This window comes from Oncorhynchus clarkii, chromosome 3 (genome assembly GCF_045791955.1).
Source record: "Oncorhynchus clarkii lewisi isolate Uvic-CL-2024 chromosome 3, UVic_Ocla_1.0, whole genome shotgun sequence".
Classification (NCBI taxonomy): domain Eukaryota; kingdom Metazoa; phylum Chordata; class Actinopteri; order Salmoniformes; family Salmonidae; genus Oncorhynchus; species Oncorhynchus clarkii.
In genome coordinates, this window is record NC_092149.1 from 51,611,638 (window position 1) to 51,632,594 (window position 20,957).

At 41.6% G+C, this 20,957-nt stretch overlaps 1 protein-coding gene across 4 annotated transcripts in view; it reads right to left on the reverse strand.

Annotated features, from left to right (window-relative positions):
- LOC139397111 (pre-mRNA-processing factor 40 homolog A-like) overlaps positions 1 to 20,724 on the reverse strand; it is a 35,204-nt gene extending 14,480 nt beyond the window's left edge. For 2 of the 4 annotated variants that reach the window (XM_071143990.1, XM_071143982.1), the window contains exons 1-14: positions 20,483 to 20,559; positions 19,422 to 19,499; positions 19,168 to 19,311; positions 15,886 to 15,969; positions 13,225 to 13,243; positions 13,106 to 13,128; positions 12,964 to 13,005; positions 12,400 to 12,510; positions 12,047 to 12,167; positions 9,998 to 10,022; positions 9,469 to 9,693; positions 9,166 to 9,271; positions 8,008 to 8,072; positions 7,742 to 7,906 (exon numbers count right to left, since the gene is read on the reverse strand). In XM_071143990.1, the coding sequence (XP_071000091.1) occupies positions 7,742 to 7,906; positions 8,008 to 8,072; positions 9,166 to 9,271; positions 9,469 to 9,693; positions 9,998 to 10,022; positions 12,047 to 12,167; positions 12,400 to 12,510; positions 12,964 to 13,005; positions 13,106 to 13,128; positions 13,225 to 13,243; positions 15,886 to 15,969; positions 19,168 to 19,311; positions 19,422 to 19,499; positions 20,483 to 20,485 (1,211 nt within the window). In that variant the 5' untranslated portion in view covers positions 20,486 to 20,559. Of the gene's footprint in view, positions 1 to 7,741; positions 7,907 to 8,007; positions 8,073 to 9,165; positions 9,272 to 9,468; positions 9,694 to 9,997; positions 10,023 to 12,046; positions 12,168 to 12,399; positions 12,511 to 12,963; positions 13,006 to 13,105; positions 13,129 to 13,224; positions 13,244 to 15,885; positions 15,970 to 19,167; positions 19,312 to 19,421; positions 19,500 to 20,482 lie in introns of all 4 variants that reach the window. The other 2 variants (XM_071144006.1, XM_071143999.1) reach the window with 2 other exon arrangements.
- Positions 20,725 to 20,957: the final 233 nt, after the last annotated feature.

The following is a 20,957-nucleotide window of genomic DNA, read 5'->3' on the forward strand; positions in this document are numbered from 1 at the left end:
CTTCCTACTGCTTGATCTATGTTGTTGATGTAAATTGAGAAGAGCGTGGGGCCTAGGATTGAGCCTTGGGGTACTCCCTTGGTGACAGGCAGTGACTGAGACAGCAGATTTTCTAACTTCATACACTGCAGTCTTTGAGAGAAGTAGTTAGCAAACCAGGCCAAAGACCCCTCAGAGACACCAAAACTCCTTAGCCAGCCCACAATAATGAAATGGTCTACCATGTCAATAGAAAAAGTGCACAACATTGATTAGAATCAAGGGCAATGGTGACATCATTGAGGACCTTTTAAGGTTGCAGTGACATCCATAATAGAGGTCGACCGATTAATCGGAATGGCAGATTAATTAGGGACGATTTCAAGTTTTCATAACAATCGGAAATCGGTATTTTTTGGGGCGTCGATTTGCTGATTTTTTAAAAATTTGTTTTTCAATTTAAAAAAGTATACCTTTATTTAACTAGGCAAGTCAGTTAATAACACATTCTTATTGTCAATGACGGCCTAGGAACGGTGGGTTAACTGCCTCGTTCAGGGGCAGAACGAAAGATTTGTACCTTGTCAGCTCGGGGGATCCAATCTTGCAACCTTACAGTTAACTAGTCCAACGCAATAACGACCTGCCTCTCACTCGTTGCACCACAAGGAGACTGCCTGTTACGCGAATGCTCAAAGCAAAGGTAAGTTGCTAGCTAGCATTAAACTTATCTTATAAAAAACAATCCATCATAATCACTAGTTAACTACACATGGTTGATGATAGTACTAGATATTATCTAGCGTGTCCTGCGTTGCATATAATCTGACTGAGCATACAAGCATACAAGTATCTAAGTATCTGACTGAGCAGTGGTAGGCAGAACCAGGCACGTAAACATTCATTCAAACAGAACTTTAGTGCGTTTTGCCAGCAGCTCTTTGTTGTGCGTCAAGCATTGCGCTGTTTATGACTTCAAGCCTATCAACTCCCGAGATGAGGCTGATGTAACCGAAGTGAAATGGCTAGCTAGTTAGCGCGCGCTAATAGCGTTTCAAACATCACTCCCTCTGAGCCTGCGGTTGTTTCCCTTGCTCTGCATGGGTAACGCTGCATCGATGGTGGCTGTTGTCGCTGTGTTGCTGGTTCGAGCCCAGGGAGGAGCGAGGAGAAGGACGGAAGCTGTACTGTTACACTGGCAATACTAAAGTGCCTATAAGAACATCCAATAGTCAAAAGTTAATGAAATACAAATGGTATAGAGGGAAATAGTCCTATAATTCCTATAAATACTACAACCTAAAACTTCTGACCTGGGAATATTGAAGACTCATGTTAAAAGGAACCACCGGCTTTCATATGTTCTCATGTTCTGAGCAAGGAACTGAAACGTTAGCTTTCTTACATACAGTGCCTTGCGAAAGTATTCGGCCCCCTTGAACTTTGCGACCTTTTGCCACATTTCAGGCTTCAAACATAAAGATATAAAACTGTCTTTTTTTGTGAAGAATCAACAACAAGTGGGACACAATCAAGACATTTATTGGATATTTCAAACTTTTTTAACAAATCAAAAACTGAAAATTGGGCATGCAAAATTATTCAGCCCAATTAAGTTAATACTTTGTAGCGCCACCTTTTGGTGCGATTACAGCTGTAAGTCGCTTGGGGTATGTCTCTATCTATCTATCTATTTTTTCCCATTCCTCCTTGCAAAACAGCTCGAGCTCAGTGAGGTTGGATGGAGAGCATTTGTGAACAGCAGTTTTCAGTTCTTTCCACAGATTCTCGATTGGATTCAGGTCTGGACTTTGACTTGGCCATTCTAACACCTGGATATGTTTATTATTGAACCATTCCATTGTAGATTTTGCTTTATGTTTTGGATCATTGCCTTGTTGGAAGACAAATCTCCGTCCCAGTCTCAGGTCTTTTGCAGACTCCATCAGGTTCTTCCAGAATGGTCCTGTATTTGGCTCCATCCATCTTCCCATCAATTTTAACCATCTTCCCTGTCCCTGCTGAAGAAAAGCAGGCCCAAACCATGATGCTGCCACCACCATGTTTGACAGTGGGGATGGTGTGAGCTGTGTTGCTTTTACGCCAAACATAACGTTTTGCATTGTTGCCAAAAAGTTCAATTTTGGTTTCATCTGACCAGTGCACCTTCTTCCACATGTTTGGTGTGTCTCCCAGGTGGCTTGTGGCAAACTTTAAACGACACTTTTTATGGATATCTTTAAGAAATGGCTTTCTTCTTTCCACTCTTCCATTTGAGCAATATACGACTGATTGTTGTCCTATGGACAGAGTCTCCCACCTCAGCTGTAGATCTCTGCAGTTCATCCAGAGTGATCATTGGCCTCTTGGCTGCATCTCTGATCAGTCTTCTCCTTGTATGAGCTGAAAGTTTAGAGGGACGGCCAGGTATTGGTAGATTTGCAGTGGTCTGATACTCCTTCCATTTCAATATTATCGCTTGCACAGTGCTCCTTGGGATGTTTAAAGCTTGGGAAATATTTTTGTATCCAAATCCGGCTTTAAACTTCTTCACAACAGTATCTCGGACCTGGCCTGGTGTGTTCCTTGTGCTTCATGATGCTCTCTGCGCTTTTAACGGACCTCTGAGACTATCACAGTGCAGGTGCATTTATACGGAGACTTGATTACACACAGGTGGATTGTATTTATCATCATTAGTCATTTAGATCAACATTGGATCATTCAGAGATCCTCACTGAACTTCTGGAGAGAGTTTGCTGCACTGAAAGTAAAGGGGCTGAATAATTTTGCACGCCCAATTTTTCAGTTTTTGATTTGTTAAAAACGTTTGAAATATCCAATAAATGTCGTTCCACTTCATGATTGTGTCCCACTTGTTGTTGATTCTTCACAATAAAATACAGTTTTATATCTTTATGTTTGAAGCCTGAAATGTGGCAAAAGGTCGCAAAGTTCAAGGGGGCCGAATACTTTCGCAAGGCACTGTAGCACATATTGCACTTTTACTTTCTCCTCCAACACTTTGTTTTTGCATTATTTAAACCATATTGAACATGTTTTATTATTTACTTGAGGCTAAATTGATGTATTATATTAAGTTAAAATAAGTGTTCATTCAGTATTGTTGTAATTATCATTATTACAAATAAAGTTTTTTTTTTTTTAAATAAATCGGGCGATTATCGGTATCGGCTTTTTTGGTCCTCCAATAATCGGTATCGACGCTGAAAAATCATAATCGGTCAACCTTTAATCCATAACCTGAGCGGAAACCAGATTGCATAACAGACAGAATTCTATAGACATCAAGAAAGCCAGTCAGTTGATTATTGACAAGTTTTTCCAACACTTAAACAAGGCAAAATAGAAATAGGCCTATAACAATTAGGATCAGCTTGATCTCCCTCTTTAAATAAATGACGAACTGTGGCTGCCTTCCAAGCAATGGGAACCTCCCCAAAAAGCAAAGACAGATTAAAAAGGTCAGAGATAGGCTTGGCAATGATAGGGGCAGCAACCTTAAGGAAGAAAGGGTCTAAACCATCTGACCCAGATGTTTTTTTGGGGTCAAGTTTCAGGAGTTCCTTTAGCACCTCGGACTCAGTGACCGCCTGCAGGGAGAAACTTTGTAGCGGGGCAGGAGAAAAAGAGGGAGAAGCATCGGGGATAGTCGCATTAGAAGGGCTGGGAGATGAGGAAATGTTGGACAGGCAAGGAGGCATGGCTGAGTCAAATAGGAATCCTGACTTAATAAATTGGTGATTAAAGATCTCAGCCATGTGCTTCTTGTCAGTAACAACCACATCATCAACATTAAGGGACATGGGCAGCTGTGAGGAGGAGGGTTTATTCTCCAGGTCTTTAACCGTTTTCCAGAACTTCTTGGGGTTAGACCCACAGAGAGAGAACTGCTCCTTGAAGTAACTAAACTAAGGTTTTTTAGCAAGCGTCTATGACAAATCAGGACAGGTCGTTTCACTGAGCAGCCATTACAAACACAGGCTGTAAAACAGTGATCACTAAGGTCATTACAGAAAACACCAGACTGATTTGTGAGGATAGCGTCGAGGAGAGTAGCCTTTTCTGGGTGTTTGGGATTGGTAATAATCTGAGAAAGATTTAGGGAGTCTCATTGCTTTAGGACTTGGTCAGATGGTTTAAGCATGTCCCAGTTTAGGTCACCTAGCAAGACAAATTCAGACTTATTATAAGGGGCCAGGAGAGAGCTTAGGGCATTTAGGGTACAGGCCGGTGCTGATGGAGGATGATAACACCCAGCAACAGTCAACAAAGAGCTATTTGAAAGTTTAATACTTAAAACCAGCAAATCAAATTGTTTGGGGACAGACTTGGTGGAGACAACCGAGCACTGAAGGTGATCCTTGGTAAAGATTGCCACTCCCCCACCTTTGGAAGATCGGACTTGCCGAAAAAGGTTATGACCAGAAAGGTTAACATCTGTATTCAAAACGCTCTTCCTTAACCACGTCTCAGTAATGACCAACACATCTGGATTGGCGCTGTGAACCAACACTTTCAATTGATCCATTTTAGGTAATAAGCTTCTAGTGTTAACGTGCAGAAAACCCAGGCTTTTTACAAGAGCAGAAATCAGTGAAGCAGATATCAGAGCACAAGTCACAATTAGGGCTAGCAACTATAGATGGGCCAGGGTGTACATGCACATTTCCAGATATCATCAACAGTAATACAATCACGGCACGGCATAGGACAGGGAGAGCTCTGCCGTGCTAATTTATGATATCTGATTGTGCATCAGATGGCAACAAGATAATATTGTACAGCAATTTCATCAGGTAACATGAATACAAAGACGGCTAGAGATGGTTAGAATGAGATGGGAGGTCAAAAGACTGTAACCAATAGAGAGCCAGAGTCCCGAGTGTGGGAACAAACAGTCTGTCCCACGGTCGGGTAAAGAAAGTTCGTAGTCAACAAAGCATGCAGGAGTCATGAGGCAAATAGCAAAATTCCCCCAAAACAAATCTAATATATAACGACTTGGGGCTAGCCATTGTAAGTTCAGAGTCACTCGCCCCAACAGTGCTGGAGGCGAGCGAAAGCTCGGGAGAGAGGACGGGGCAACCAGGGGAGACGGTGAACAGATTTGCAGGTGGAATCCAAGCAGCAGTGCAGCAGGCAAAGGGAGTAGGTGTCAAACCCACCTGGGAGAAGCTTTTATTTCTGGAGGCAGATTTCTTGTAGAAAATGGCAGTCTCTGAACAGCAGGAGGGGGCTTCAAGGCCTCTGGGTTTGGGTGGGGTAGTCTGCCATTTGTTGGGCTCAAAGGCTTCGACGCCTCTCGCTTCACACGTCAGTCGAATTTCTTAGTCCTCGCAAGCTTGGTTGCTTTCAGTCCATATAAAGTCAAATATATGCTTGTAATGTATTTTTCTTGACTTTTGAAAGTAAAAAATAGCTTCAGACTAAACATTACTCACTCAGCTCCAGGTTGGATGGTGTTTTCAGGTTTCTGTTTGTTTCCCAGAGAATTTACTGTGTAGTTTGGGAATAATAATCCTTGGGTGTAGGAAGCATTCCAGATGATTCCAGGTAATTCCGTCCAAAATCAGGTTGTAGGTTTGGAGTTTTGATTTGGAGTGAAGGTTATGTTGTTTAGGGTAGCATTCTGTATAAGTCCCTGCCAAAAAAATCTAAGTTTGTCTAACTCTAAACATTTTTTTCTTTAAACATGCTGAAAAATGTGGGATGCTCATCTGCTCATGACCTCCCTCTCTCGATAAAAATAAATAAAATGCCATGCATGACAAATAGGGCTGCGAAATTCCGCTAACTTTCCTAAAATTCCCAGGTTTTCAGATATCCCGTTTGCAAGATTCTCAAAATCATTAAGGAATAAGTTGGAAATGCAGACTCCAAATGCAACGACACTTTGCTCCCCACGGGGGCAGCATTACACAAGCTAAAACCATCACTATTGCTGTTCGCCCAGCTCAAAGCACTGCTGCTATTGTTGGAGATGATTACAATTGTCCAAAAAAAGGACCATTTGAATTTAAACTTCTCCAAGACATAACATTTGCCTGCAATACTTAATGAGAAGAAACGTGGATTCAAAATACGTCACAATGCGGTGAAACCATATCAAGTTCATCTCCACGCTACCAGGGAGGCAGGCAGAGTAGTAGTATTTCTAGAATGAGTGAGTCCTAAAAACATGAAAAGGAATAAAGACGCAGTCTGACGACCCAGATGTCACCCCCCCCGTTCGTCTTAAGCCAGGCCAGCGTGCGCACACAACATCAAGTCGCCGCAACAACACCAGCCTGTGGCCTCCAAACTGGCTGGTTGTCAAGGTCGATCACTTCGCCTGGAGCCATGTCAGTGCCTTTCACACCCAGGAAGACAGACATGAGAGGGGTAGGGGGGAGAGCGAGCAAGTAGGGGGAGAGAGAGCGAGAGCCTGCATGGTAATGTGGTGGATTCACATGCAGGGGAAGTCAAAATGCTACAACCTATCTGATAAAGCAATGTTTCGTTTTAGGGATGGATGGGGAAGTTCAGAAGACAATCTGCCTGTGAGTTATTCAGTCTGTGTACTACTAGTGTTTACTCATCTATTAGGGTTTGTCAGGCGGCAGGTAGCCTAGCAGTTAGAGCGTTGGGCCAGTAACCGAAAGGTCGCTGGTTCGAATACCCGGGCCGAAGAGGTGAAAACATCTGTGGATGTGCCCTTGACTTAAACCCTCATTTGCTCCAGGGGCGCCGTACTACTATGGCTGAGCCTGTAAAAACAACACTTCACTGCACCTATCCGGTGTACGTGACAATAAAAAATGTTTTCCCCCTGCTAATAATAAGTCTGGTATGGCTAGATATGGGCCATGGACTGGCCACAACAACTGCACAACAGAATGGTCAGCGTCAAAGATTAAGTGGGGGTATATTATTGGTACTCTGGGCATATAATTAAGCAATAGGGCTCCTCTAGGGTTTATGGTATATGCTCAATATACCACTGCTAAGGGCTGTTTGGCGCGACGCAATGCGGAGTGCCTGGATACAGTCCTTAGCTGTAGTATATTGGCCATATACTACAAACCTCCAAGGTGCCTTATTGCTATTATTATTATTTTACCTTTATTTAAATAGGCAAGTCAGTTAAGAACAAATTCTTATTTACAATGACAGCCTACTCCGGCGACGCTGGGCCAATTGTGCGCCGTCCTATGGGACTCCCAATCGCGGTCGGTTGTGATACAGCCTGGAATCAAACCAGGGTCTGCAGTGACGCCTCTAGCACTGAGATGCAGTGCTACGCAACTCAGGAGCCCAAACATCAAACCTAGTTATAAACTGGTTACCATTGAAATTAGAAGAGTAAAGAGAATATATGTTTTGTCATACCCGTGGTATACGTCCTGATATACCACGGCTGTCAGCCAATCAGCATTCAGGGTTTGATCCACCCAGTTTATAATGCTTCGTGCTTGAGAACAGCACTTAGCCGTGGTATATTGGCCCTATATCACACTCCCTCTGGCCTTATTGCTTAAATAACTTAATTTTTTTAAATACAATTTTATTGATCATCTCAATATCTCCACATATTAGCAACTCTAGGAAGCACATATCAATGACAGAAACGTAGAAGTACAAAGACTGAGGCCTGCATCCCAACTGGCACCCTATGCTTATGGGCCCTAGTCAAAAGCAGTACATTATATAGGGAATAGGGTACCATTTATGACGCAACTTGACCAAGAAAGGTACTTACTTATATCTGGTTGTAGATGTCATTTTCTCGTGGTTTTCCAGAAATCGCTGATACATTTCCTTGGATTCCTTGTACTTGATCCTAGTCTCCTCCTTCTCCTCTTTCTCCGTCTGCACCTTGTAAGCATTGAAGGCCTGCTTTTTCTCACTTAACTTCGGCAGAGCACTTGAAATGAGAAATAGGGACAAACAGCTGGCTAGAGACGTTGTTTAATATTCATGGACGAACATTAGCATAATCAGAAAACTGAGGAAGTTGGTGGGTACCTGTAGCGTGGGTCATTGATGATCATTTTCATGGCTTGTTCCCAAGACGCATTGGATGAAACGCCCTGACATGTAGAAAGAGTATATCGAGCATTAAGATTTGAATGAAAAATATAAAGTACTCTAGTCAACACAAATCAACCCAGCTGTATAATCTGCATCACAGCTCATACATAGCAAAGCTGTGTAAGAGGACAGCTCACATTTCCATCAACAGTAAACAATAGATTATGCTGGGAGTAGCCTATGTATTGAATCTATGCACCCGCGTAGAGGAACCCGTATGCATGTGTAGCCTATCTGAAAAATGCAACAAGGAGTGGTGATGCGATTCTCTGGCTTGTTCCAGGCACAGCGATTCATTTTCCTTAATTACTAATAGTTGCTATGGTTACTTTTTGTCCATCTGTCGCCAAGAGACACACCCTATATAATGCACTAGTTAGGCTACAGGCCCTGGTCAAAAGTAGCGCATGAAAACTGGGAATAGACTGTTTTTCCAAACGCAGCCAGAGTTATTCTAATCCAGTGGAGCACGTCAACCTCCGCTGTCCTAATCCGGACACGTGCTTTCATCCAATAACGCCAATCACAAAGACAGAGCCATCAAGAGCTCGCAGGGAAACGGCAAGGAGCAATCTCAGAGGCGAGCGTTGTGTGCCAAATTAAAAGTACCTAAATATAGCTACGCCGAGCCACCTTGGTCAAAAACAACACATCCGTCGCCACAATGGCAACAGGAGGAGCGGCGAGGCTTAGCAATCACGCGAAAGACCCGGAGAGTGCTCACGCTGAGCGAGATGGATTAATTAGAGTCCAAGAGGGCCATTTTGGTAAACAATCTTTAGGTCGGGAGGACACTCCAGCTTTATTACAGTCAAGTCATAGCGCGTTGAGCACCTTATTTACAAGCCCAGTGAAAGTGCTTCTCAGACAGAAGTGTGTGGGTGTGATTCATGATGACGGCTAGCTAGCAGAGCTGCGGGGCTTCATGGACACAGTCGATGACCGTGCTTTGCCTTTATGTGCTCGTTGTATTGATGTAATGTTCAGATTGTAATTTCGAAACGATCATTGAGATGATGCATGCTGATGATTCACGCAGGAGCCCCGACTGAGGAGCCGGGGAGTAATGAAAACCCATCCCGGAAGGCTCACCTTCTCCTTCAGGAGCTCTTTGAAGGCCTGCTTGGCCTCTTCTTTCGTGTTCCACTTGTACGTTTTCTTCACCAGCTCTGGCCTCTCCTCTTTTGAGGCGTCATTACTAAAGAAAAGAAAGACAGAAAGGAAAGAGAAAGACCTTACCATTGTCCTAAGATAAAAACAAAATCATGTTTTTGGTGTGGAAATAGGTAAACGGGTCCGTGCTTTCTTGCTATTCCTGGTGAGTTCATTGTAAGCCTGTGCTGGGAGCCTGTCTCTAAACTCTCTGGGGTTAAAGGGTCTGTCTGTAGTACTAACCTGGCTGAGGCCTCCATGCCGGCCAAGTCCTCTGTGGAGTTGACAGGCGAGTCGGTGTTAACCTCAGCTACAAGCATGGGCACCAGGGACATCTGTTCCACTGAGACGGTTGGAGCTGGCCTCATGGCCGGCATTTCCATCATCATGGTCGCCATCGAAGCAACGCTGTCGAGCTGAAGGTTGGGGGTGATGATGACAGTGCCAGGAGCACCTACCTCCGCCATCCTGTAATCAGTTTGGTTGTTATTGACGGCATACAGCATCATCCACCATGTTGTTGTTAGACATAACAGGAGAGTGCCTCTCAAATATGTCAAAAAAAGAATCAGGTCATTCCATTCACACATATCTGTAAATAATAGATCAAAATATTAAAAAGGATACGTTTTTTTAAATCATTTGATGAAGGTAATGTGTTCCGTCATCTACAAAGATCTTTTATGCTCTAAAAGGTTATTGGCTGTGATACAAAGTAAAATGCTTTGGCGACAAAGTTTGTTGAGCACTGGTAATAATAAGCAGCTCTTACCCATTCTCCTCAGCTTTTATCATGGCTAAAAAAGAAAAAGAAAAGAGGAAAGAAACGCATGTTAACAATGCCTACGCAGGATACTTTAAGGAACCCATGTCATTTTTAAGAATGAATGGCATTAAGAGGAGTTTGTGCAAAGTGCTGGCTGATCTATCATTACCAATAGCTGTTTATATCCATTGATGACACCGCTACCATTTACACTGGCCTAGAGGATGAGTAAATGCTTCCCCTGGCCAGGGCCCGTATTCACAAAGGAGTCTTATGAGTAGAAAATTGGTCGTAAGTGCTGAGAAGAGACATTTTACCCCTACTCTTATGGGTAGGAGTAAGTGTCACACCTAGTTGACAGATATTTAGGACACCTCGTGAGCTGTCCTAACCAGTTACAGCAGACGCCTTGATAATAGAAAAGTGCAGCGAGTCAGTGGTTTCTGCCCCACACGCAATTGCTTTGGAGTTGCTAAAAATAAATGTTTTGATATTTCTAAATATTTTGTATTAGTAATTTAAATTTGACCTTTATTTAATGGCTCTTTGCTATGAGACTCAAAATTGAGCTCAGGTGCATGCTGTTTCCATTGATCATCCTTGAGATGTTTCTACAACTTGATTGGAATCTTCATTTGCCAAATTCAATTGACTGGACAGGATTTGGGAAGGCACACACCTGTCTATATAATGTTGACAGTGCATGTCAGAGCAAAAACCAAGCCATGAGGTCTAAGGAATTGTCCATAGAGCTCCGAGACAGGATTGTGTCGAGACACTGATCTGGGGAAGGATACAAAAACATTTCAGCAGCATTGAAGGTCCCCAAGAACACAGTAGCCTCCATCATTCTTAAATGGAAGAAGTTTAGAACCACCAAGACTCTTCCTAGAGCTGGCTGCCCGGTGGAGAAGGGCATTGGTCAGGGAGGTGACCAAGCACCCAATGGTCCCTCTAACAGAGCTCCAGAGTTCCACTGTGGAGATGGGAGAACCTTCCAAAAGGACAACCATCTCTGCAGCACTCCACCAATCAGGCCTTTATGGCAGAGTGGCCAGACGGAAGCCACTCCTCAGTAAGAGGCACATGACAGCCTGCTTGGAGTTTGCTAAAAGGCACCTAAAGGACTCTCAGACCATGAGAAACAAGATTCTCTGGTCTGATAAAACCAAGACTGAACTCTTTGGCCTGAATGCCAAGTGTTACATCTGGAAGAAACTTGGCACCATCCCTACGGTGAAGCATGGTTGTGCCAACATCATGCTGTGGGGATATCTTTCAGTAGCAGGGACTGGGAGACTAGTCAAAATTGAGGCAAAGATGAAAGGAGCAAAGTACAGAGAGTTCCTTGATGAAAACCTGCTCAAAAACCTGCTCAGGACTTCAGACTGGGGTGAAGGCTAACCTTCCAACAGGACAATGACTCTAAGCACACAGCTAAGACAACACCGGAGAAGTCTCTGAATGTCCTTGAGCGGCCCAGCCAGTGCCCGGAGTTGAACCTTATCGAACATCTCTGGAGACCTGAAAATAGCTGTGCAGCAACACTTTCCCGAATGTTCTGTACATGCGACAGTATCTCTAGCGCTTTTGACAATGATTTCACAAGGCAAATTTCACATGATATGCCTAATACTTATAACCACTAGGCTAATAAACAAATCAGTTTCTTTCAATTACTTACATCATGTTATTCACTTAACATTGCAATGTTTGATGTACAGTCACATTCACTGTGGTTGTCTGAAGTGTGCTATAGAGTTTACAGCTGGCGATGCCTCATCGCGATTGGTTCACCATCATTTGCAACAATGTCAATGAGGTCATCTTTGCGGTACCTCAAAACATTGTGATATCAGCTGAGAAACTTTTAGGAGTTGATTTTTCACCTGGCTCAGAGTTTGTCTGGGCAGTGTCTTAACATCATCCTAAAACCTACACTGAGCTGGGAGCTTTTTTGTTTTTAAACAGGTTTTACGTTTTCTGAGATGCTTTGTGGATACGGGCCCAGTCCGCTACAGTAGAGTAGAAAAGGATCATTAATGCCCGGCTCACCTTCCAGATCTTCAAGCTCTTTGGGTTTGGTCCACCGGGACTCCTTAGTGTGGGAGTTGTAGTAGTACGCCTTCCCATTGTCTGATTTGTACTCCTTCCATTGGCATTTAGACAGCATTTGCTGCAAAACAAAGTGAAAACAGTACATCTAGACACGCTCCACAATACAGTGGGGACAAATTGTGGCAGCAGCTAGAGTCTGGGAATGGCCTCTACTGTTAATGCAAAAACAGTGTGGAAAGGATGGTCCTGTGTCCCAAACGGCACCCTTTCCCTATATAGCGCACTACTTTTGACCAGAGCTCTATGGGAATAGGGTGTCATTTGGGACACAGACATGTGTGGGGCCTTACTTCTGCAGGAGATTTCAGGTCGTCTGGCTTTTCCCAGGAAGACTGCTTGGTCTCTGTGTTGTAGTAGTAGGTCTTCTCATCCAGGGACTTATGTTCTGTCCACACAGACTTCTGAGGATGACAACACTTTGCCTTAAGCACTCAACAACAGGTGGCACTGTGATACAAATTCTACATTTCCAAGGAAATTATTATACTTCAAAGCCTTAAGCAAGCAGTAAGTGTGAAAGTTTTTAAAGGAAAGATTCGCCCATTGAGTGTAATATCATTTTTTTGTGGATCTCTGAGTGATGTTTCATCGATTCCCGGGATAATTTCACGTTTATCTGAGCTATTCATAATTATGCAAAACTTGTCATAAACGTCTGAATTTCTACCTGCTTGAACGGCAATAGCTCTGATATACACGAAAACATGAAATGATCCCGGGAATCGACAGAACATCGCGCAGAGCCGCACAAAAACAATATAACATTCAAAATGGCTATATCTTCAGACAGAAAACAATGGTTCATTTGAGGTCAGGAAGAGTAAAGGCTTCCACTTAAAGACATGTTCACTAACATTCTTTGGTTGGTCATCCTGTGGCGAGCCATTTGTGGTACCCTGTTGAACAACAGATATATTATAGTAGGGTCGGTAATTTATATAGTGCTAGAATCATTACACTAAATTAACTTATCCACAGAAAAAAGGTTGTACTTACAACTGTTCCAGGCATAGCGATGACTATAAAAAAACAACGCAATAATTAAAATTCATTAAAATCACTCAGATTATCAATTTATTTGTATTGTTTTCAAGAATATGTTGTTTCAGCCTTACCAGTTGTGTCCACTCCAGGCTGTGGAAGAGATATCTTCATTAGTTAACAAAATTATTATGACCCAAATTTGCTTCATTAAATGAAAACTGCACTTCCTGGTGTGGTTTCATGTGGGTGTCTCGTGTGTGTGTGTGTGTGTGTGTGTGTGTGTGTGTGTGTGTGTGTGTGTGCAGGTAGAAAGAGTTAACTAAATTGCTTAGCTAATTCGCTTCAGCCGGATGGTCTGAAGCAAAGTTGTTTTGACTTTGAATTTGAATAGCCTCTCTCTGGGGCTAGTTAAGGGGCCGTCAATAAATTACACAATGTAAATGAGACAATATTTTCGTGTGGCACACCTTTTAGCTGTCATTAAATGCTTTCAATAGATGCATATGTATTTCTACAATTTATAGTTGGGTTGAGGTTAAGTAACTGAAATTTGGAGCTGTTTAAATTAACATATTGTACCATGTACATTGTGTAATTTACAGATGGTCTCTAACTGCCCCATAAGGATATCCAAAGTCAACCCAATTTTACAACAGGCATGAACTTTTGGGATGGGGGCAGCATTTTCACTTTTGGATGAATAGTGTGCCAGGGTGAACTGCCTCCTACTCAGTCCCAGATGCTAATATATGCATATTATTATTAGTATTGGATAGAAAACACTCTGAAGGTTCTAAAACTGTTTGAATGATGTCTTTGAGTATAACAGAACTGATATGGCAGGCAAAAACCTGAGAAAGAAATACAAACAGGAAGTGGGAAATCTGAAGTTTGTAGTTTTTGAACTCACCCATATCGAATACACAGTGGGATATGGGTTACTTTGCACTTCCTAAGGCTTCCACTAGATGTCAACCGCCTTTAGAACTTTGTTTCAGGCTGCTCCTGTGAAGGGGGGCCGGATGGGAGCTGTTTGACTAAGGGGTCTGCCTGCAGCCTTGTTCTCAGTCACGCGCTTTCACATGAGAGGTATCTCTTGTTCCATTGCTTTTCCACAGACAATGGAATTCTCCGGTTGGAAAATTATTGAACATTTATGATAAAAACATCCTAAAGATTGATTCTATACTTAGTTTGACAAGTTTCTTCGACCTGTAATATAACTTTTTAACTTTTCATCCGACTGGACTTGAACGCGATTTTGGATTTGTTTACCAAACGCCCTAACAAAAGAAGCTATTGGACATAAATGGACATAAATTATGGACATTATCGAACAAAACAAGCATTTATTGTGGAACTGCGATTCCTGGGAGTGCATTCTGATGAAGATCAAAGGTAAGTTAATATTTATAATGCTATTTATGAAAAATGCTGACTACCCAACATGGCAGATATTTCTCTGGCTGGTTTGGGCTCTGAGCGCCGTTCTCAGATTATGCTTTTTCCGTAAAGTTTTTTTTTAAATCTGACACAGCGGTTGCATTAAGGAGAAGTTTATCTAAAGTTCCATGCATAACACTTGAATTTTCATCAACATTTATAATGAGTATTTCTGTGAATTCATGTGGCTCTCTGCAATATCAGTGCATGTTTTGGAACTACTGAACGTAAAAAGCCAATGTAAAATAAGATTTTTGGATATAAATATGAACTTTACCGAACAAAACATACATTTATTGTGTAACATGAAGTCCTATGAGTGTCATCTGATGAAGACCATCAAAGGTTAGTGATTAATTTTATTTATATTTGTGCTTTTTGTGACTCCTCTCTTTGGCTGGAAAAATGGCTGGGTTTTTCTGTGAGTTGGTGGTGACCTAACACAATCTTTGTGGCGCTTTCGCTGTAAAGCATTTTTGAATGCTGACACTGTGGCTGGATTAACAGGAATTATATATTTAAAATTGTGCCTAATACTTGTATGTTTGAGAAATTTGATTTATGATATTTCTGTTGATTTGAATTTGGTGCCCTGCAATTTCATTGGCTGTTGGCGAGGGGTTCCGCTAGCGGAACTGGGTTGGGCAGTTAACAGTTTAACAACACGGTACCTTTGAGCTTCTAACGTGAAGACAAACTTCTCTCCAGCCTTGATGCATCCCAGTTGACAAATGAAACATTTATTTGGCAGGTCTAAGTGCATCGAGTTAAACAGCTGGCTGCTGTCGAAAGCAAAACAGACTAAAATGTAGAGAACCCTTTCATAACTCACTCAACCATCTACTGGAGGAGGAAATGTTACATTGAACAAGGTGTTTTTCTTTGACTTTTCTCCAATTTAAGATTGAAATGATCTTGTCCCTTTGAATGTCTACTGAGATACAAATGGTATTTGTTGAGATGGCAATGATCCAAAGTAAACAAACAGAAATACTCTTCCTAACACAACACCAAATTATCATTTGATAATAGATTATTGTGGCAGGAATACAAGAGGACCAATGTGGTATTGTCTTAAACAAAGAAATAAAGTGTACACGTAGATTCAAAGAAGACAATAAGTTGCCTAATTACATTTTTATAACGAGGAGTGTATACTTAATATGGAGATGGGATGTACACATTCAGGTTGTGTGATGCATATATTAATCCCTCTATATTGGTGGCCTGTGTCTATATTGGTAAGTGTTCCTACACTTTGCCGTGTTAGTTATGCTAATGTCAGTCGTGACAGCTTGCGGGCTCTATTTTTAAAGTGTGAAGCAGAACAGTAAGGCGAGTCAGTTTACCGGTCCTGTTGGCTGCATCGTCGCAGCTGGCATGCGAGGTGGCATCATCATCCCGGGCATCATAGGTGGCATCATGCCTGGCATCTAATAAAAGAGTATCATGAAATATTCATCTGACCCGTTCATTTCCCTCCCGCCTGGCGCACGCTGGGTATTAATACACAGTGAGAGACGCCGTGGCGGGTGAGAGCGACTGACAGTCTTTTACAGAGCGAATCGAGCTTCGGCTTGTACTCTGAAGCGGTGACGCTACAATCTGCAGCTCCTCGCCACCTCCTGAGCCCCATTTCTCAGTAAGGCAGCCGGATCACACAGCCTTTTCTTCCGGATAATGCAATCGCATATGATGACTGCAAGTAGTATAACCAAAGTGATATTTGGCACCATTTCTAAGATTTAGTCTAGTCTTAATCATTTTTACTAAAAGCCTAAAGCAAATGATTGTCATTTGAATAATGATTGCCTAGTTATTGTCAAAATGACAAAAACTGAGGGCTATTTTAGGTAACTAAATGCCCATTAATTTAAGCCACATCACATTTGTATTGCCTCATTAAACTATAGTAAACATAGATCACTGAATACCATGTGCACACACAATGGGGCAAAAAAGTATTTAGTCAGCCACCAATTGTGCAAGTTCTCCCACTTAAAAAGATGAGAGGCCTGTAATTTTCATCATAGGTACACTTCAACTATGACAGACAAAATGAGAAAAACCCAGAAAATCACATTGTAGGATTTTTAATTAATTTATTTGCAAATTATGGTGGAAAATAAGTATTTGGTCAATAACAAAAGTTTCTCAATACTTTGTTATATACCCTTTGTTGGCAATGACAGAGGTCAAACATCTTCTGTAAGTCTTCACAAGGTTTTCACACACTGTTGCTGGTATTTTGGCCCATTCCTCCATGCAGATCTCCTCTAGAGCAGTGATGTTTTGGGGCTGTTGCTGGGCAACACAGACTTTCAACTCCCTCCAAAGATTTTCTATGGGGTTGAGATCTGGAGACTGGCTAGGCCATTCCAGAACCTTGAAATGCTTCTTACGAAGCCACTCCTTCGTTGCCCGGACGGTGTGTTTGGGATCATTGTCATGTTGAAAGACCCAGCCACGTTTCATCTTCACTTGCTGACAAGGTACAAATCTGTCATTCTGCCCCTGAACAGGCAGTTAACCCACTGTTCCTAGGCCGTCATTGAAAATAAGACTTTGTTCTTAACTGACTTGCCTAGTTAAATAAAGGTACAATTAAAAATTAAAAAATAAACTCAAAATCTCACGATACATGGCCCCATTCATTCTTTCCTTCACATGGATCAGTCATCCTGGACCCTTTGCAGAAAAACAGCCCCAAAGCATGATGTTTCCACCCCCATGCTTCACAGTAGGTATGGTGTTCTTTGGATGCAACTCAGCATTCTTTGTCCTCCAAACACAACGAGTTGAGTTTTTACCAAAAAGTTATATTTTGGTTTCATCTGATCATATGACATTCTCCCAATCCTCTTCTGGATCATCCAAATGCTCTCTAGCAAACTTCAGACGGCCATGTACTGGCTTAAGCAGGGGGACACGTCTGGCACTGCAGGATTTGAGTCCCTGGCGGCATAGTGTGTTACTGATGGTAGGCTTTGTTACTTTGGTCCCAACTCTCTGCAGGTCATTCACTAGGTCCCCCCGTGTGCTTCTGGGATTTTTGCTCACCGTTCTTATAATTTTGACCCCACGGAGTGAGATCTTGCGTGGAGCCCCAGATCGAGGGAAATTATCAGTGGTCTTGTATGTCTTCCATTTCCTAATAATTGCTTCCACAGTTGATTTCTTCAAACCAAGGTGCTTACCTATTGCAGATTCAGTCTTCCCAGCCTGGTGCAGGTCTACAATTTTGTTTCTGGTGTCCTTTGACAGCTCTTTGGTCTTGTCCATAGTGGAGTTTGGAGTGTGACTGTTTGAGATTGTGGACAGGTGTCTTTTATACTGATAACAAGTTCAAAACAGGTGCCATTAATACAGGTAACGAGTGGAGGACAGAGGAGCCTCTCAAAGAAGAAGTTACAGGTCTGTGAGACAGAAATCTTGCTTGTTTGTAGGTGACCAAATACTTATTTTCCACCATAATGTGCAAATAAATTCATAAAAAAATCCTACAATGTGATTTTCTGGATTTTTTTTCTAATTTTGTCTGTCATAGTTGAAGTGTACCTATGATGAAAATTACAGGCCTCTCATCTTTTTAAGTGGGAGAACTTGCGGCGGTGGCTGACTAAATACTTTTTTTGCCCCACTGTTGTCCTACCAACATATTTTTCTGCATAAGATCCTATTCTCTTCCAAACAGCAGAAATATGTAAAATACAGTTGAAGTAGGAAGTTTACATACATTTTGGTTGGAGTCATTAAAACTATTTTTTCAACCACTCCACACATTTATTTTGAACAACCTATAGTTTTGGCAAGTCAGTTAAGACATCTATTTTATTACATAAGTAATTTTTCCAACAATTGTTTACAGTCAGATTATTTCACTGTATCACAATTCCAGTGGGACAGAAGTTTACATACACTAAGTTGACTGTGCCTTTAAACAGCTTAGAAAATGCCCGAAAATTATGTCATGACTTTAGAAGCTTTGGATAGGCTAATTGACATAATTTGGGTCAATTGGAGGTGTACCTGTGAATGTATTTCAAGGCCTACCTTCTAAATCAGTGCCTCTTTGCTTGACATCATGGGAAAATCTAAAGAAATCACCCCCAGAAGACCCCAGAAAAAATTGTGTAGACCCTAACTCTTTTATACATGCAAGCCTCATAACTGAGGAACATCTGAATTAGAGGTCGACCGATTATGATTTTTCAAATATATATTAGTGTTCGTGTCATTAATTTAAAAATATATACATTTTAAAATCTTCCACTTTGACATGAGTATTTTGAGTAGATCATAAACAAAGTGAAATTATATCCATTTGAATCCCAATTTCTAACAATCAAATTTGGAAAAGGTAAAGAGGTGTGAATACTTTCTGAAGGTACTGTAACTGGAAAGTCAACCAAAGCTGATCCCACCCCAATGTTGTATTTTCTTGTTCTCAGGCCAAAATCAATAGGCTACCATTTAATGAAAATTTAACCATTACACGGAGCTACATATTGGTGAGTTAGGTTGTTGAGCGCTAAACTGGAAAATTCCAACAAAGGAAAAATGACTGATCTGTAGGTCTAGCCTATGTTCTGGGACTCCAAGTGGACATCTAAGCTTGATAGTAGGCTCACCTGTCCCATGGGTGGCCCTCCCATTGGTGGCATCATGCCAGGTGGCATCATACCAGGTGGCATGGGAGCCATGTTGGGAGGCCTCTGTCCCATGGGTGGCATTCCCATTGGTGGATAATGAGGCGGCATTCCTGGTGGTCCCATCTAGACAGGAGGAAATTGAGAAACAAAGCTGTGAGATTCAACACATTCAATGTAACTTCATTTTGAGATGCCATTGGGAACACAGTGAATATTTTCCAACACCAACTTACAAAAGGCGGTGGCATCCCTGAGGGTGGGACCCCAGCAAAAGAAGGTGCTTGGCTCTGGCCATTATTATCATCTGAAGACTGGACATGAACAAGAGGCCCAATACAGTTACTACTATAACTTTTATTTTAAGGCTCATATCTGTCCTTTACTGCTATGCACAGTAACATTTAACCGAGGCATACTGATGTAGGCATTCTGATACAAGTACTGATATTGTACATTATATAAATAACTAGCTACATAACACATGCTGCTAGTATGTGCCATAACATCTTGCTACATTTTCCAAAAAAATAAAGTTGAATATGTCAGTGATCTCTGTTCTTGCTATTCTCTCTACTCAATCATGTATCGTGGTCTGGGAAAGGAGCGTGCCTACTTATTACATATTGGGCTAGGTAAGGAGCTGGCCCTGGACAGAACCAGGTTCGCATACTACGAACTAGTTAGCCTACTAGGCAACTACACAGACGCAGTTCTGTCCACGACTAGGTGTAGCTAGCTAGAAGCTGAAGCGTCTGCTTGCCATTCTTTCACTGTCGATAGTAGGTACATTCAGTCATTCCTAACTAGATAAATAGTTAGCTAAATGGCTATTTATTCATCAGCATACACAATGCTTACTTGCATCTTGTAGCTAACTTAGCTAGTTTTGCTGGCAAAGTATATGGCTGCTGCTGCTACTACTACTACACGTGATTTGTTCACACCACATACGTCTAAATCCTGCACATATAACATTATTAGGTCGCTAGCCACTTGCCTCGTTTAACTTTAACTTGCTAGCTTATGAAAAAGGTGTCCTTACAACAGCACGCTAACTTTAACGGAATAGATGCTAGTTAGCTAACTGTTGGTTTAGCTAGCTACTAGCTAAGTTACCTAGCTAGCCGGCTAACAACATTGCAGTCAGAAACACACCAAAATAATTAAATACAGATAGCTATGTGGATTATACCCATTCATAAAACAATTGTTTATGATAAACGCTTCATACAGTAGGCGATATAAATTAGTAGTAATACAACATTTGGCAATATAATCAATACACTTTACTCACCATGTTGACTTCACGATGCGCATCCAGCAGCCACGCTACAATAACGTGCAATCTGATTGGTTAGTTTGCTTCTGAATGAAAGTGCAAAGGTGAACCAACGTTTCTGAAGACTGCCCACAGATTGCGCAAAAAGCTGTAACGCAATTTCGTGGCTAGAAAATACATTTTTCTTAACTAAAAAAAACCTAACATGGTTGAGCTCATAGCCGCATGTCTAAATGTCATGCCTTTTAAACCATGATGACCTCTTTATAAAAATAAATACATACACGCCCTTCATAAAATCATTACAATTTTGTTTCCTCAATTATGTGGACAAAACAAACAGTATCCTAAATGGAATTTATATTTATTTAATTTAACCGTTTTTAACTATGCAAGTCAGTGAAAAACAAATTCTTATTTACAATGATGGCCTACACAAAGGGTAGATAAAGAAATAATAAAACTTTTTTTTTTTGTAAAATATATATAT